The 19376-nt window shown below is 34.8% G+C and overlaps 1 protein-coding gene across 1 annotated transcript; it reads left to right on the forward strand.

Moving 5' to 3' along the window:
* Positions 1-6156: 6156 nt before the first annotated feature.
* LOC132713694 (uncharacterized) lies at positions 6157-19010 on the forward strand. Its single transcript, XM_060696367.1, has 4 exons — positions 6157-6398; positions 7119-7259; positions 8805-8907; positions 18779-19010. The coding sequence occupies exons 1-4, from the start codon at positions 6296-6298 to the stop codon at positions 19008-19010; spliced, it is 579 nt and encodes a 192-aa protein (XP_060552350.1). The 5' UTR covers positions 6157-6295.
* The last annotated feature ends 366 nt before the right edge of the window (positions 19011-19376 follow it).

Below are 19376 nucleotides of genomic sequence, written 5' to 3' on the forward strand. Positions count from 1 at the left end.
AGGCCAAGTGAGTTTCAATCGAGAGATAGCCGAGAAAGACAGAAGCGTTCCAGTGATATACGAGGTAAGTCCCCGGGGGAAAGGAACGCAGTTTTTGAAGAGAAGTTTTTTTCTCTCGTTTGTCTGACTTGAAGAATGATATTATTTCTCAAAGTTTAAAGTTAAAAAAGTAACTTTGAATAAAGAATGATATGATAAACAAGATCAACAAGGAAAGGCGGTGTTCAATGAACGCAACCCCCATATGACCCAGCAACAAGAACCAGTTGCAAGGAGCCCAGGCGGACCCCAAGCAAAAACAGGGCAGGGCAAAGACAAGAGTCGCATAACATTCAACACGAATTCAACCTTTAAATTCTTGTCGGCTTGGAGTTGATTTTGAAAGAGTTGTCTAAATCAGATTTGAAGGCTGATGTTCGATAAAGGTTCGATAAGTAAGATAAAACACAGGAAAAACTGATACAAATAGCAGATAGTTCCCCTGGGGGCTGGTCTACAGTCCGAGAATATGAGAAGCTTTCTCTCGCTAGCGATAGCGATGATAAACAGAAACTCAGGCAAGCCGAATCTAGAGCCATTAAAAAGGTTAAGACAACTTCTTCAAAACAAGCTCGTTTTCATTCATTAGTATAAGAGTGATTTTCTCTATTTTATGGGTACAAATCAACCACACCAAGGGCAGATGATTCAAGATATTGGTTAAAACCACGTCCCAACTTCAATCAGCTTTATCGTGGCCAAAGGCGAGCAACACCGAATGACGTCTGCTACGCATGTGGGTACAGAGGGCACTTCCGGCGTCAATGCAACTGTTTCTTGTCTAAAAAACAGGGTACCGACGAAATCGACAAAAATGAATATATTTTAGAAACATTGAGAATTGATACAAATTAATTTTTTCTGTACATCAAAGGTCAATTAAAAATAACAAGTCTGCATTAGATAATATGGATTTCGTAGAAAAAGCTGTTTGAGAACTTTTAAAAGATCATTATATTGTTGAGGTTCCATTTACACCACATATTATCAATCCATTGACTGTTTCCATCAACAAATTAGGAAAAAAGAGATCGATTTTAGATTTGAGAAAAGTTAAACATATTTGGAAAGAAAGAATTTCTGTTGAGGACCGGAAAGTTGGACTTGAGTATTTTACACATGATGGGTATATGTTTAAGTTCGATTTAAGTAAGGGCTACCATCATTTAGACATTTTTCCAAGCCATCAAACGTTTTGAGGTTTTTCAGTAAAGGGGAAAAACTACTGTTTTACTGTTTTACTTTTGGCATCAGTAGCGCCCCTTACATTTTTACAAAAGTGTTGAGGGAAATGGATAAATACTGGAGATTGAACGGAATAAAAATTGTAATGACTTTAGTTGATGGTTGGGGTAGCAACAAAACTTTTGAACAGACTCAAGTCGATTCTTATTTTGTAAAGAACAGTTTTGAGATGGCAGGTGTTTTAATTAGTAAAGAAAAGTCATTATAATTCCAAGTTCAAGAATTATAGTGGATTGGTATTTTCTGGAACAGTGAAAAATTTTATTTATCCATTCCAAAAAAAAGATTAAATTATTTTAACATAACTCTCAATATATTGTTGGGTTCTCTCCTTTATGTATCGGCGAGACATTAAGCGAATTTTACAGGAAAAGTCATTTCTATGATGCCTGTTATTTGAAATATAACAAGACTGATGACTAGGTATTTGTATAAAAAGATAGAGACTAGGAAGTCGTAGGACTTTTGTTTTAAATTGCCATCAAATCATCCTTGCCTTACTAAAGTAAAATATATGGGTTGAATAAAGAGAAATTAAATGTCAGAAAATTTTCGGCTTACAATCAGGTACAGACTTTGGCATATTCTGATGCAAGTCATCTGTCATGTTGATTTTATATCGTTGACTGCAAAAACAGTGAGTTCAATAGCGTTTGGAATAATGAAGAACAGTCTCTCTACTTTTAAAGAATTAAGAGCAGTTTATCTTGCTTTACGAGCTTATGGAAGTTTGTTAGAAAATTCTAAAGTAAAGTGGTTTTCTGATTCTCAGTCGTGTGTAAAAATTGTTCAGTCGGGTAGCACGAAATTAGATTTGCAACTTGAGTCGCTTAATATCTTTAAATTATGTTTAAAATGAAACAAAGATTTAAGCATTCAGTCCACGCCCTCTAGCACCGGCTTAAGCAGAATTCAACATTCAAACACATAAAATGGTGAAAGTTTGAATTTTGTGTCCATACTGCGGTTATCATGGAATCTTCAATGTGACACAGTAGTGTCATTCTATAAAAAGCGGCGTATGGTCCCCAAGTAAAGGAATGCGTGTGCCCTAAACGAGAAAACAATGGGCGGAACTAAATAAAATGTAATTTAGAAAGGAATGGAATTTAAACCAACATTAATGGAGGGGGACAAGATGATAAGTAAACGAGTGAAAAATGTGATGCTGTTATTCTGATATATTAATTACAAAAATAAATCTGAATTCAAAATAGATTTATTCAGTTTAACATACAAATAGATTAACAACTAACAAAGGCTTGTGTTTTCTTATTCTACGCGATTCGCTAAATCTTTTCTATTAAATCTTCTGTTGATGCAATATTATGTTCATGAAAATATTTTGACCTGCTTTAAACTCTAGAATATCTTCCTGACGCCATTGTTTTTAAACAAAATTGGCCAATATGACGAACTGGGTCATTTCGAAACTATCAGAGTGCATTTCCCTTTACATGCTACAAGGTGAAATATGGTTCTAGAAACAAGATATATATGTGCCACAAGCCAATTATTGCAGCCTGACCAAGACTGTGTAAAAGCATCGATTGCCTCAGACTTATATTCATAAAACAAAGAGTTAAAAAAATCTGGAAACAAAGTGATCCCTCGGAAGCATTAATTACAACAAAATTACAAGAGAATTGCAGACTCGGTTTGATTGAGTGTGTACATGAGGGATAATAAATACGTGCAGCATCCCTCACGCCCCCGAGCACCGGCTTTAAATCGATTTAATTTGTAATTTTTGAAGCTTGCAAACCTATCTACGTCATGAGGACCCCACAAGTTGAAAAATTCGGTAGTTACCTCCCACTCATCTTAACTATATATTTTACTAATGTCGTCTGCTATACGGAAGTCACTGGTCGCTATGCAAATTCATTGGTTGCTATGCAAAACAGGCGGTCGCTAACGAAAGGTTACGGCTGTTGAAGAAAGTCCGTGGTCGCTATGGGGAGTCAGTAGCTGCTATGGAAGTCATTGATCGCCAGGAAAAGTCAGTGGTTGATACGGAAGTCACTGGTCGCTATGCGAATTCACTGGTAGCTATGCAAAGCCGGCGGTCGCTATGAAGAGGTAACGGCTGTTGGGGAAAGTCCGTGGTCGCTATGGAGAGTCAGTAGGTGCTATGGAAGTCATTTATCGCCAAGAAAAGTCAGTGGTTGATACGGAAGTCACTGGTCGCTATGCAAATTCACTGGTTGCTATGCAAAACCGGCGGTCGCTAACGCTAGGTTACGGCTGTTGGGGAAAGTCCGTGGTCGCTATGGAGAGTCAGTAGGTGCTATAGAAGTCATTGATCGCCAGGAAAAATCAGTGGTTGATACGGAAGTCACTGGTCGCTATGCAAATTCACTGGTTGCTATGCAAAACCGGCGGTCGCTATGAAGAGGTTACGGCTGTTGGGGAAAGTCCGTGGTCGCTATGGAGAGTCAGTAGGTGCTATAGAAGTCATTGATCGCCAAGAAAAGTCAGTGGTTGATACGGAAGTCACTGGTCGCTATGCAAATTCACTGGTTGCTATGCAAAACAGGCGGTCGCTAACGATAGGTAACGGCTGTAAGGGAAAGTCTGTGGTCGCTATGGAGAGACAGTAGGTGCTATGAAAGTCATTGATCGCCAAGAAAAGTCAGTGGTTGATACGGAAGTCACTGGTCGCTATGCAAATTCACTGGTTGCTATGCAAAACCGGCGGTCGCTAACGCTAGGTTACGGCTGTTGGGGAAAGTCCGTGGTCGCTATGGAGAGTCAGTAGGTGCTATGGAAGTCATTGATCGCCAGGAAAAATCAGTGGTTGATACGGAAGTCACTGATCGCTATGCAAATTCACTGGTAGCTATGCAAAGCCGGCGGTCGCTATGAAGAGGTTACGGCTGTTGGGGAAAGTCCGTGGTCGCTATGGAGAGTCAGTAGGTGCTATAGAAGTCATTGATCGCCAAGAAAAGTCAGTGGTTGATACGGAAGTCACTGGTCGCTATGCAAATTCACTGGTTGCTATGCAAAACCGGCGGTCGCTAACGCTAGGTTACGGCTGTTGGGGAAAGTCCGTGGTCGCTATGGAGAGTCAGTAGGTGCTATGGAAGTCATTGATCGCCAAGAAAAGTCAGTGGTTGATACGGAAGTTTATTGAAAATGCTGGGCCTCTTAGAGGCATCAGTCACATATACAATAATATATACATATAATATGACATATCATAAAGAGATATCCACGAAATATATACTGATGTATAACATGGCAAATATAAATCAAAAATGAAAGTGTTACATTATGAAAATTAGCTTAGTGATCAGTTACTGAAATGCTGAAATAATTTTTTTACAGAATACTGCAAGTTTTAACAATATACTCCTATCTGAGCTATTCATTAACATAGAAAACTTGATTGAATTAACATTAGTACTATACTCTCTAGTAATATATTGTTTTCTATCAGTATTAAAGAATTGACAATTAAATAAATAATGGTATTCATCACCAAGTGAGCTATTATTGCATAAATTACACACTCTTAATTCTCTTGGTATATTACAAAATCTACCAGACTCAATAGGCATTTTATGGTTCATACATCTAAAGCGCAATAGTACCAAAGCTAAATGAGATGGTAAAATATCTAAAAACTTTTCAAATCTGAATTCACTTTTGTACATTCTATAATTCAGACATTTACTTGATTGTGACATTTCACTATGCCACTTTTGAATGATGAAACATCAACGTAGCGCTAAGTAATATAAATGATATTTTCCGTTTTTTCTTTGTACCGATTTGTTCACTTCGATGTTAATTTTTCGTTTAAGATAAGTCGTATTTTGAAACGGAGCATGCGTAAAACAATTTTTTATGCCTCCAGCATAAGTCTGAACACTGTGGAAATAAAAACCATAATTTTCCCAATTATTTTAAAGACGATTCTAACTGCAGAATCTTGAAATATAGCATGTATATATATTTAGAAGCTCAAATATCTAATTTAATTTCAGATTTGTGTTTTGTTTGTAAATTCCTCCCTGGCCAATTCGAAACTAATGCTCCAAACTATGTTCAATTGTAGAACAAATGAGTATATTATTAAAAGGGAGATAACTACTACTTAGATATAACAAAGCCAAGCATCACGCTAGAAGATCATGATTGTGCCAATACATTAACATACTCGAAACAACGCACTTTCGACCACCCCCCCCCCCCCTTTTAGGTCTCAAATAGTAAAAAAATGTCCACTTTGGCCCCCAACACATGTTTTCGTTTGAGAAATGTTGCTAAATGTTGAGCACATTTTCGGCGCCGCCCCCATCCAAAAGATACATCAGGGAGTTGCCAGAAGGGAGATGTGCCCCCGTTCTGTTTGGGGGGTTGAAGGGGCCTATTTCTATTTTTTTTTAATCAGAGGATCGTAGCTCTTTCTTGTTTTTATTCGTCTTTATTCGACTTGTTAAAATAGAGTTGTACGCAACTTTATCTTCATTATCTTTATATATCAATTTTGACCTACCAGTTTATGTACAAGTCCATTTTAATTGAGTACATATAAATAGGTATGAACACCACTAGACACAAATCGTCATCACATGAATAAATTGTTTATAAAATGTTTCATTATCTATGTATCAAATGACAATGGAACTCAATGTTCGGATGAGTTGTGGATTTTGTAAGAAGTGGGGACTTATACTTTCTTGACTATTTTTAAAACAAAAAAAAATCGATTGCTTTTATGTTCGCTGTATATATAATTCTTATTTTGAAATAATGATTCTTGTTGATATATACAAAATATTCAAAAATTTGTTCAATCACATTTATCGTTAGCTAAGTAGACACAGGCCAAACTTTGTAAACATGTAATCAAGCACTTTGTACAAAGTCCATGTTGACAAAACGAAGGTAAAATGTGATGTGATTCAACAACGGATTGAAATTATTTTGAATTTTTTAAGCGTTTGTTAAGCTCCTTTTAAAATACAACTATTGCTCCAGAAATGATCCCGTGACATAAGAAATGAAAATGTGCGTGGACGGTTGTTGGAGATGGACTTGTTATTTTCTAAATATTGCTAAATTATTAACTGGAATAATTTTGAAGGAACATTCTTGTTCTTTGAGTAAGTCCTTTTCTCTATTTAGGTTACATCATATATTTAGATTTTAACAGGTTGGTGCTATTGTAAAAGTAAATATGAAAATTTTCTTTCTTTCTTTTATGTACCAAACACAGTAAAAGTCATATGTCGATTTTCCAGCTTTACTGGTGAAAAAAGACGTCAGGTGCCTTTCCGTGCAATATTTCAGGCACCTGCGTAGGACCTCAAACGTTCCGTAAGCTAGCTGAGTTGCTTCCTCTCATGAAAGAATCTAAATCAGGATTAAATCTCACAGCGGTGAGGGGGCAAGCGGTTTAACCACTCGGCCACGGACATCCCATTTAAAACTAATAGTCCAGTATGAGTATTTTATTTTGTATTCTTAAGAAAAGTAAGAGTCAAAAATTTTATAGTTACAATATAAATTACATTACAGTATAATTTTTTTATTTCTCTTTAAAAATAAACTCTTGTTTAGCAAGAACACTAAATGGAACCTTATTTATAGACAATAAGGCAGCAGATTTATCCAAAGTTAAAAAGTAATCAATGGTTTGATAGAAATCGGAAATTAAACGATTTAAACTTAATTCTCTAATTGTTATAGTTCATTTATGTATAGGCATAATTGTTGATAATAAACACTTAATTACAATGCTTTAAATACTTTATGTAATTTATATGACTGTTGTACTGAATTGATAACTTTATATCATTATGATTATTATGTTCGTTTTTCAGTTGCTGGATTTACTACCCTTGTTGGAATTATGTACCTCAGTCTATTTTGCGAAGTACTTGCAGTGATCTTGTTATTAAATGAATTAATACGTCGAAATATTGACAAGAATCATCACTGGATAAGCATGTCTGTTACAAGCTGTAAGATATAGAGATTGCCTTTACCTTGACTTCACTTTGACTGTTTAATTGTAAATTACTTGCTGATGCGACACAGTATAATGAAACGACCACTGTGTCAAACTGTCCGTACATTTTGTCTCAAGTTACCTCCCTTTTATATGAAGTAACTAACAAGCCGATAGTGGGAAAGTTGTTATCATATATGTCACAGTGTGAGAACAATGTGCAGTCTGGCCGGGACTCAAACCTGGGACCCTCGAAATACCGTACCGGGGTTCTACCGACTGGGATATCTGGCCGCAAAAACGCTATTTCCCATAAATAGTGAAATATATATGATACTAGAAATGTGTCATCATGCCACGGATGCACCCGCATGCAGCCAAAATTTCAGATGGTGCATTATTTTTTTTTTTCAATTTAAGTTCAAGCCCTTAAACTTTTCATGTTAACAAAACTTTCAATACACTGTTTCAAGGGACTGAATTATTCAGTCTTATCCTTTTAAAAAAATAGCTATTGCATATTTGTACCAAAATATGGTAAAAGTATGAGTGCTGTAAACTGAAAGTTAAAATTTTTCCAACATTCAGGAAAGATAAGTTTGTCAAAATATTAAACCAACCAATTCAAACTTAACTGCTTATTTCTAAGATGTATCTATGATACTTTTAAAGTGAGGGACAAAACTCTGGGCCAAAATCATCAACCAGAAAATTTCCAACTTGACCTGGCTCATCCTTTGACATACTATATGTCAATTTAAGTTGTAATAATGTACACTGTTGGGTAGATAATGACAAAACTGTAAATTTCATATTATCTTCACAAGTGAAGGGGCATTTTGGTCTGCCAAAAATCATTGAACCATGACGCAATTCGAAACTTTGGCTGGGCAATTAACCAAAAAACCTACCCATATGTCAAATTTTGGAGTTTGAATTGTTGTACCTTTGGGGAGATTAATGAACGGGAAACTGAAAATTTCATTATTATTTTCAAAGTAAAAGGGGCATAACTCCTGCCAAAATCCATCAAACCAATGACCAATTCAAAACTTGGCCTGTATTTTCTCAATGCATATCCCAATGTAAGTTTGAGTTGAATGTGTTGTACCGTTGGGGGGAAGATAATGAACGAAACTGGATATTTATATTATTTTCACACAAGTAAAGGGGGAAATCTGCCAAAAATCATCGAACCATGAACCAAATTCGAACTTGCAGCTCTGTAATTTTTCTTCATGATATATCCATATGTTTCAAATTTGAGTTGAATGTGTGCAATCGTTGTTAAGATAATGAACGGAAACTGATGATGACGGAATGACAGAATGACGGAAGGACGGAAAGGACGGAAGGACGGAAGGATGGAAGGACGGAATGACGACACAGGGTAACACTATATGCCCCGGCCATTACATGGCGGGGGGGGGGGCATAAAAATGAAGCCAAATTCTTAAGACATTGTATGAATTGGTAAAAAAATTTCACTTAGGAATAACAAAATACTTTGTAAGATTTTATTTCTCTGTACATTCATAACAATTGTTTTCATTTATAGTTCTGTTGCAAATATGTGCGATTTACTGGGACCATAATTTGACGGGCAAAACTGAAAGAGATTTCGAAGGTACACATGCGTTGTCAATTTTCTTGGACTTCACGTGGGTAAGTAAATAAACCAACAATTAAAATAAACATCTGTTTACAGGTAAACACATCACACAGGAAATAAGTATTTCAATATTTGGGTTTGTTTTTTATAACAGTTATTATAAACTTTGACCGTATTCGGTATGCACTATATTCGATATTTTTTGTTGTTTTTTTTTTCAAATAACCTAAACTTTTTGTAGGCAAAAACTGCTTCAAAACGTTCTTTTTACTAAAAATTAAGTAAGGTAAGCTTAGAAATGTATTGACCACAGGCCACTGACTTGGGAAAGATTTTTGAAAAATTGTTTAAATATTTTACAAAAAATAGATAAACCATATAAGATGTAAAAATAAATTATTGAATGCTGATTTTCCAGTCATTTGGTACTGAAAATTTTTAAGTGTCGACTTTATCATCTGTTGTGGGGTTAAAAGCACCATGTTTTGTATACCTTTCAAGGACCTTAAAGAAGTACCAGATTCCATTTTTCATACATAGTTTTTGGTGGTGTAATGTAAAAGTTTTGAACTGAACTTTGTTTAGGTGGTTCAATATTTAAATATACTGGGAAGATAATTAAAATATTGCAAAAATATGTGATTTAGTGTCGGAGTTATCTCTCGACCCAGCTATAGTTACTGTATTTGTTAAATAGAAAAAATAGCAATAATGATGGAAAATGCGTTGATTCTATCTACTTAAAATTTATATATGTATTAAATGTTTACGACGGCTTTGTGCTAATATTTCAGGCACTAAGGTTTCAATAATCGCATCCTGCCCGGCTCACTCTTAATAGCAGACACTGTAGACTGTACATTCATTTTACTTGGTTTGGGAAGAGGGATTCCACTGGTGTGGGAAGGGGGTGGAGTTTCCGAACGGTGACTTGGCTGCGAAGGTTGCAACGCTAGGAAATTCTATGCTTTATTGCTTCAGAGGACGTTTGGTAATATTTTTTCAGTTCATGAATGAAGTAAAAAATTCAATGCAGGGTGTATATAAAGCATACAATAAAAAAAACGAATCTATACGTCAAGTAAAATATTTTCAACTTCACCAAACAACAAGAAATATCCTTGAACCTATTGTTGTTAAAGCATTAAAAGGAAAAACGTTTAATGAAAGTTACCTGCCCGTTACCTCCAACGAGCCACTCTTTGATAAGTAGCATCGCCCATATTTCTGTCTTAGAGTATATTTCGGTAAACAGTCTTGCTTCCAAGCGCTGTGTGACGGTGTTATGTCATTAAATCATTTTAAACGAGGAATCAACAGGAAAATAAACAAAAAAAAATATCCCAAGTTTCGAAAAGTTAAAAATTCTTCCAATTTTCTTCTGACTGCACCTTTGCGAAAGAATGTGAAATCTATCTATCATTTCAATAGATTGTGTATTCAGTAACTTATGAAGAACATGAATTATGCCATTTTCTCGTGCATTTTTGGCCCCTACAATAAGGCCAAATATATTGAGTAAGAAATATTTGGATATACCTATGTAATGCTCGGAGAAAAACCGTTTAAGCATGTAATAATCTTCACCTTAAACAAAAACTTACCTGTGGTCTAAGTCAGATAGATCGCTCGTACCAGTTGGATGTGAGATTTGATCAACTCGCTTCGCTCGTTGATAAACCTCACATCCAACTGGTACTCATGATCTATCCTATACATAACAGTATAGTTTTTTCATTGATTCATGTAGGAAAAAAACTCGACTATATTATATATCGGTTGAGTTTTTTTCGCACCTTGTTTATCAATACAGTTTTTTTTCTTCATAGAGGCTCCAATGGGGCAATGGTAACGACCATTCCCAGTGGCAAAAAAACCCATAAGATAATAAAAAATGAAATCAATAAAATAAAATAAAATAAATATATAAATACAATGAAAAATATAAACAAAGATAATTAATGAAATGAAAAAAGCCCTTTAATCTTAAATCAATCTAGGTAACAGTATAAAATCCGCCTCTTATATTGGAAGTCTTTTGTATATTTTTTTTGCAGCAGCGAAAACAACTTGAAAAACTGCCTTATGATAAATAACTTTAATGTAGGCTAACGATTAATTTATTTATTGTTTTCTATACAAAAAAGAAAAACATTATGCCATTGCCCGATAAAAACAGTTATATATATTGAAACTCGTTAGTTAGCGGGGGTATAACACTGGCTGGGGCGACATCTCGGATGAAACACCCTTGTTGTCGCCCCAGCCTGTGTCACGGTGTCAAGGTATACGCATCATTTTTCCGCTACCGTCGAAAATTTATCATCCTGCGCGCAGCACGTATCATTTTAGAAAAATAAACACGTAAACATAAACAGCATTGATGGAAAACGGCCTGAAAGTCACATTTTTAAAGTGCTAAGTGTATTCATAAAGTGTGTCTACGCGAATATTATGATCATTTGAAGCTTATGTCTTTAGCTAGTTTTTATCAAAGACTTTTACGATTTCTTGTTTTTAATGAAAACAGCTAGAGCTGGCTTGGGAAAAATGAGCATTTGAAAAACTTTCTAAAAGATCGATAATTATGTTGTCACTCAAAAGTATTTATTAAATATAACTGATAGCGTCAAAGATATATATACACAGACTCTTGCCAACATTTAAGCTGTTTAGTTCTTAAAAAAAGTCATAAAAGTGTGACAACTGACCGAGTTCTTGGTACCGTATCATGGGTCCCCACCGAAAAATTGTGGCGCCGTATACATTAGCGCTAGACTTGCACCGCATCATGATGATTAACCTAATGGTGAAAAAAATCTTATTTGTATTATTTATTGTTGCCATCTGGGCGAGGCCTGTAGATGTATATTTATTATTTTTGAACCAGTAGAAGCAAAACCTGTTTTTTTTTTGTGTGCCCGGCGCAAACACGTGCGTTTATTATAGTGGCAAATTGTTAATGGCATACATTTTTTTAAGTCATTTTGTAATTTACTTTGTTTGTTTTTTTTAGGTTAAGCGATTTTTTTACCAAATACATGAAATTAATATCGCTTATCATATAAAATAAATATCTCAAATTTCTAAAACCACATTAACTTACTATATTACATTAAGCCAACAAGATAGACCTTCAGGGAAGGACCCTAGATAATGTTGGTATAACTTTTGGTCCAACCCTTTTGGTATGTACATTATATTTTAATATGCTTAAGATATTGATGTTAGATTGTGTAAATTAATCATGTACAAAATATGCAATAAAATATTATAAAACTAAAAACACGTGGGACCCGGGTCATATTCAAAAGAATTCGAGTCGATACTTTATTATTAAGATCGGTTCGATTAACACAACCAGAGTGCAAAATTGCTAGACATTTTTTGTACATGTAAAGAAGCAAGTTTTTAGTGAAAATGTTATGTATATTTACCACAAATATAGATATTTAATTGTCACCATTTCATACATATTCTTTGAGATAGTGCTTACGGTGAGAGTTTCTAAAAAACAAGATTTCAAGCTTTCTCCTCAAGGTCCGTGCAAATTTTTAATATTTGTCAGTTATCATGAAATGAAATATTTATAAATAAAATATTGTTTAAGTAAAAGAATTTGAGTAAATACATTTTGAAGAGTGAGTGAATCGAACCCGTGACTTTTAGGACTGAAACGTCGGACTTGGAATTCTGGCATCGCTTGTCAATGCGTGAGCTCGAACCCGCCAGAGGCCATCCCATGTTTAATGAGCGTTGTGCTTAAAGCCTATTTATAAGTTTTATAAAAGTCTATCAATAACTGGAACTACAAGGAAAAATTCAAGCATGCCGACACATATATGTAATGGATACAGTACGAGTTTTCCTTCAAAGTGTCTTCTTACAGACATAAGAAGACAATTGAAGAAAAATATGAGTAACTGTATCTGGATTTTATACGACATTAAATTGTAAGAACCGATAAATTAATAACTCATTTAATTATAAATACAATGAAATAGAAAACACATTTGATTATAAATAGATCTATGTATGTTCACGTTGAAATATTAAGCTATAGAAACTATTTGCATGGCCTTTAAGGCTTTGGCAGTGAAATGTGTAGGTAAATTTATAATTCGCACGGACTTTCGTGCACTTAGTAAATCGGACATAATTCACTTTCATTTCATGTTAAAACAATGTTAAAAATGGCTGCCAGTCAATTAACAGAATGTCACATTTACTAAAATCGATTAATAGTATGTAATCGTCTCTAACTTGTTTTGCGTCAATGTTATATGGATTACGTTTTGGACCCCAAATTTAGTAAGTTTCCTTATTCACATGATTACCTTAACGCTAACGCAATGCTCGCCGTTTATTGGCAGTTGTTTTTTATGTGTGTGGGGCGGTGGGTTACGGTACATTGTAAATTCACTTAAAGGGACTCCACTGAGGTTTTTTTTTATATGATCGGACTGAATTTTTTTTTCCATGTAAATGTACCATTTGTTTGTAGGTTTAGACCTCTAATCTTTGTGCAAAAAATTTCAGATCATTCGCGCACTTCGTTTTTCCAGAAGAACTATTCACATTGTAAATAAATGTCACAAAATGAAAAGCGTTTAAACGCTTTTCACTCAAATCGGACTAAGAAAAGCATATAAATACAATTTTCAATTATTTCAAAGCATATTTCTTAACTATATTTGCATATATTTCTGTCTAAGTCCCCAAGCTCATTATGTAAGAAATTCAAATGTTATGATTTTAGGCTTTAAACTCAGTGGACGTCCTTTTAATGTTTTTTTTTAAAAAAATGTCAGACGATTATAAAAAACAACTATGTGGTGTACCATTCTTCCAAGCGAACAACTGTTTAGTTTCGTCCAATGCTAAAAATTTCAACAGTTACTTTGTTCCTGGAAATGGCCATCCAATTTCACGATAAACTGGACTTTCTCATGAGATGCACACTACTTTCCATCGGTTTCTATAGTGTCCTGTTTGAGAAAGTTAAAATATCGCCTGTTAAGATTGACTTAATCTCTTGATTTAGCTCAACTATTCGAAAAAAATGGGAGAGCTATTGCAGTATTGTAATTGTGAATTTTGACAGAACTATCGCCCTTATTGAAAAATCTTAAGGCTTTTGTTTTACTATCAAGCAGCGCACTGGGTCTTCTTAATAGATAAGAAGCGAGATTTAACTCTTTTTTTTCGTGGACTTTCTCTATAGTCACTGGTACTGTAAATAAGTTACAGTTCTCGAATAAAACATGCGAAAATTAAGTTTAATCGCGAAAATTGTTATATTTCGATTCGCAAGAGGATTTAAGTAACGGTTATTTAAAAGTATCTTCTTACTATAATGGCTGATTTGGAATTCTTTTGTGCGTTAACACCCTAGCGCTAACACGACAAAGCGCCAAACGGCGCATTGTCGGGCTTTCGTCTTGTCGTCATGTCGCTAACGATGTACGCCAAACGGTGCGTTGTCATGCGGCGTGTTGTCGCAATGTCACATTGTCGCTCGGTTCAAATCGAAGGATTTGCTTACAAGCCAAGCGACAGGACGTCATCACGCCAAATGTCCACGCGCCGTTTGGCGTGCTTCACTAGAGGCAGGACGACAAGACGAGAGCGCGACAATGCGCTGTTTGGCGCTTTGTCGTGTTGTCGTTAGCGACAAGACAAAAAGGCAATAATGATACCGACTACGGAAGCTTCAAAGGGTCACCTCTTACGCGATCTTTTATGAGAAGATTTACGCAAGTCGAAAGAATTAAGGTGCAAAGTCATGATATCTTTAGTGTTTTCGCAAAAAATAATTCGAATAAACGAGAAGATTTGAGTTAATTTGCCAAATGTTTTCTTGCAAAAACAGAAACATTACACATAACGATTAATATTTTGACGAAAAATTAATAAAAGGTGTTTTTCGAAAAAAAATATAGAGGCAATACATGATGCATTTCACTTTCTCGGAAAAGATTATGGACGCAATACCTAATTCATTTCACCTTCTCGCATTAACTTTTGATGCATTACCATAATAAATTTCATTTGATGAAAAAAGTTTGCGCAATGCCTAAAGTGTATTCCGGTTTTCGTTATAAATTTTGTCGAGATCGTCTTCCGTTTTGCATACGATGCTTATTATTTCGTTAAATAAGTTTTAATAAAATTGTGATAGCACGCAGCGTATTTGTCGAAGTCATGGAGAAAGTTTTAACAGTATTGGTATGTAATAATAATTTTTATCATCATCATTATTAGTAGTATTACAATTAGTTGTAATAGGAGTTGTAGAAGTGGCGGTGCTGGCGGCGGTGGTTGTAGCAGCCCCCAGCAAGTATCAGTCTAAGTAGGTACATGTCGTATTACACCCTTTGTTAGATTCTCACTCATTTGGCTTTTCATGATAGCTTATTTCATAGTGAGTGATTTACGGTTGCCATTCCCTACCTCATTTTGCATTTTAATCCACGGAAACAAATTCTTAAACAGGAGCTGCCCCGATAGGAAGCTCTGGCATAAAATCCTCAATATATGCCAAAATACTGGTTATATACATTTTTCCAAGTGGCAAAGTTAATTTACTGAAATCAGGAACTATTCACAACCTAGGCTTGGTGGCAAACAATTCTGTGAATAACCCCCCCCCCCCCTCTGTTTTTGGTGATGAAGCGCGGACAAGCTTATTTTACTCAAAAAAATGAACATTAAGGGGCTATAACTGTCCCAAAATAGATTCAAGCGGAAATCAAGATACTATGCACAACTAGGCATAGTGACAAACAATCCTGTGAAGTTTCACTAAAATTACCCATCAGTTTATTTGATGAAGCGCAGACAAGCTTATTTCACTCGACAAATGACCGTTAAGGGGCTATCACTGTCCCATAAAAGAATTAAGCTGAAAATCTAGATTATATGCACAATTAGGCATAGCGACAAACATTCCTGTGAAGTGTCACTGGAATCACCAATCAATTTTCTTCATGAATTACAGACAAGCTTATTTTACTCGAAAAATGATCAGGAAGGGGCCATATCTGTGCAAAAAAAAAGATTCAAGAGGAAAATCAATAAAGTATGCACAACTAGACTTCGTGACAAACAATCCTGTGAAGTTTCACTGAAATCGCCCCATAAAGCGCGGACATGATTATCGGACAAACGTTTGGAAGAGCGGGCAGAGGGACAGTGCGATTACTATATGCCAACCTTCGGGGGCATAAAAAATGCTAAAACGACAAAATAACTATATTACTCCAATTTATTTATTCATCCAGATTTAACAGTATTTTTAAATTACCTTAAAATTTATGTGGGCCCCCTCCCTAAAAATGGTTTAAAATGATTGTAAGCATGCAATAACAGGATAAACACTTACCAAACACAGCATTTTTAGGAATCTTAATTAACCTTAGTATTTACTTCAGAAAAAAAGGATGCATAATTATCAATATATATGATATTATTAAAAGTAAAATCAAAGAACTTAATATAACTAGTTGTATTGCGACTGGTAACAGCAACCCAATGAAGTACTTAACAAAGCATATCTCTGTTTCATTGTAAAGAATTTAATTGCCAGTGCAATGTGATATTAAAGAAATTCCATATGGAATTTGCCAAACGTGTTTATTGAGTTAAGTATTGAAAATAATACAAAATTCAATAAAAAAAAGTTATGTAATATCATCACTAATATGTTAAATTTTCAAGGTCATACCGATATCAAGGTCAAATTTCATAATGTGTTAGCTCACCTGCCACGTAACATCATGAGCTTTTGTGGTCATTTTTCCGTCATCCATCGTCCGTAAAAAAGTTGGCGTTAAAGCTCTAGCGTTTTCATTTTTGCTTTGATTTTGACTAAACTTTGTCAGAAAGTGAATCTCAATGTAAGGTACATGTAGATCATTTTATACAATGGATTATGTCGGGTTATGGTCAAGGTCACAGTGACTTTGAAAACAAAATCAACAAATTATGATAATTTGTTTTACATAAGTGTCACATTGAAGGTTCCATGATAACCGCCGTATGAACACATCTGCGGATGTTTCTAAATTCACAATTTAACAATTTCACGTTTAAATGTTGAATTCTGCTTAAGCCGGTGCTGGGGGGGGGGGGGCGTGTACGGTAACTTGCACTTTCCAGTACCGTCCATGAACAGGCTCAATGAAACCGAGCCTGCAACATTTTCAATTTTGCCGTGTTGGGCTTTCTTTAGGGATTCTGTATTTATCTATTTTACATAATAATATGCTTGGAACAGTTTACCAAAATATGATAAAAGAAATTTGCAAATGTAATAATATGAATGAAATTTGGGTGCATTTATTTGAACCATACGAAAAATTGTAAATACAATATTGGCTGCAAAGCTACCAAGATGCATGTTATTGCTAAAACGCTTTTTAAGTGAAAAAGTTTTATATGCAATTTTCTTCTCTAACTTGTGAACATGTTGCAATTTACTAGAAAGTACAATAAAAGTGCACTATTGAAGAAATGAAAAAATACTTTTAAAACACGTCCGCAATGAACCGGTTTCAAAAAATATACTTCTACACAATGCCCAAGCTCATTATCTGCCATTATACAGATGAAAGGTAACATTTTTATTGCACACTACTTATTCACCAAACCTTGCCCCTTGCGACTTTTTGTTCTTCCGAAATTAATAGAAATAAAAAAAACTAATAAAAATCGCTGGAAATAGTTCTATATGATACAAGACAGACACTAATCTTGGATCTTCCCTACTAGTATACCCAAATCAGCGTACCGTGACGCATTCCGGACTAAAATCATGCATTTCTAGTAAAGGGGAGTTTTTCGAGGGAATGACATAATGAAATTGAGTAATAACTGATTACTAAACTTTATTACATCCAGTTCCATGATAAGCAAATCTTTTCGAATACTTCCTGTTACTCCGACATTGATAACGAACATTGTTTTGAGGAAATATTTTTATGGTTCAAAAACACTTCGCATTCGATGTTCCAAACGGTTTAAAAAGTTGTGTTTAAGAAAGTTCATATAGATGTGTATTATTATTTACATAGTTGTTTGAAAGAGTCGATTGTTTTTGTTGTTATTTTAAACCCTCTAAAATATCCCGATTATTGAAAAAGCGCCATTCAACCATGCAGTAGTATTGGTCCTAGTATTGCTAGCAGCAGAAACAGCAGCAGCAGTAGTAGTAGGAGGAGGAGCAGCAGTAGTAGAAGTACTATCAGTAGCAGCAGTAGTAGTAATTGCCTAAGAAGTAGAAGTAGTATAAGTAGCAGTAGCAGTAGTAGCTGAAGTAGGTAATAATAAGTAGAAATACATGTGATAAAAGTAGCTAAAGTAGTAAGTAAGTAGTAAGTAAGTAGTAGTTATGTAGTAGAAGTAGTATTTATATTAATAGTTGTCTTAGTCTTATGCGTCGTCGTTGTCGTTATCTTTTATTTTACATAATTTAATAGAAATAGAAAATGTTCTTTGCAAAAGTACTGAGACACGCCTCCACATGAGCCAAAATATTTCAAGAAATTGAATCTTTGGAAAATTTATTAAGATCTTTAAAAGTAAGAAGATTCAATAGTAAAGTAATTATTTACATGTTTTGAGCGATTAATGACTGCTTTTGAAGTATCAATCACTAGTTCTGCGTTACTAACGCAGTAAGAGATTTTTATGTATATTTTGACCTCTTTTTGATTATTAACGTGGATTGTACTCGTACATGCCGTTTGCAATGTATAATTACTTTCTTTGTTCATTTTACAATACAATGTACTTGACATTTAAATACATTTTTAAAATTTCATAAAAATAAGCAAGAACCTGGAGGCATGTTGCTATTGAATGTGTTTGTATTCAGTGAAAAAATCTAATAATTTACATTGCTTTTTGATTACTTTCAGATACTTCTCTGTGGCAATTCATATCAAGTTGTCTTATGGTATGCTACCAGATGAGCAGAGCCTACACAATACTGTCCAAAAATACTTCAATCTTGGTTATACGCATTCGGAAATGGTTGGAATGTTTGTTCACCATATTGTAGTTTCCAAAACTAAAACAGAAAGAATTCTTCGACGTTTAAACTTACGAGACGTGAAGAAAGCAACCCAGAGGATATTACTCGGGGAATAGTACAGCTACATCGAGAGGGGTATTCCGAACTAGGTTTACAGAGCAGCATGGAAATGCATTTTTTTGAGATATGGAATCAGAGCACATCAAAATACAGTGAGGATTTGTCTTAAGGCGTTAGACCCTTGTGGAGAAGTAGTCAACAGGAAAGCAAGACGATTAAGACGTAGAAAATATTTCAATCGAGGCCCAAACTTCGTAATTCATTTCGACGGATATGACAATCTAAAACCATTTGGAATATCAATTCACGGAGCTATAGATGGATTTTCCCGAAAAATTAAATTCTATGGTTGAAAGCTGCACCATCAAATAAAAAACCTGCTTTTATTGCATTTTATTTCATACAACATGTAACGAAACGTG

This window comes from Ruditapes philippinarum, unplaced genomic scaffold, assembly GCF_026571515.1.
Source record: "Ruditapes philippinarum isolate M1 unplaced genomic scaffold, ASM2657151v2 ctg650_1_1_1_1, whole genome shotgun sequence".
NCBI classification, from domain to species: domain Eukaryota; kingdom Metazoa; phylum Mollusca; class Bivalvia; order Venerida; family Veneridae; genus Ruditapes; species Ruditapes philippinarum.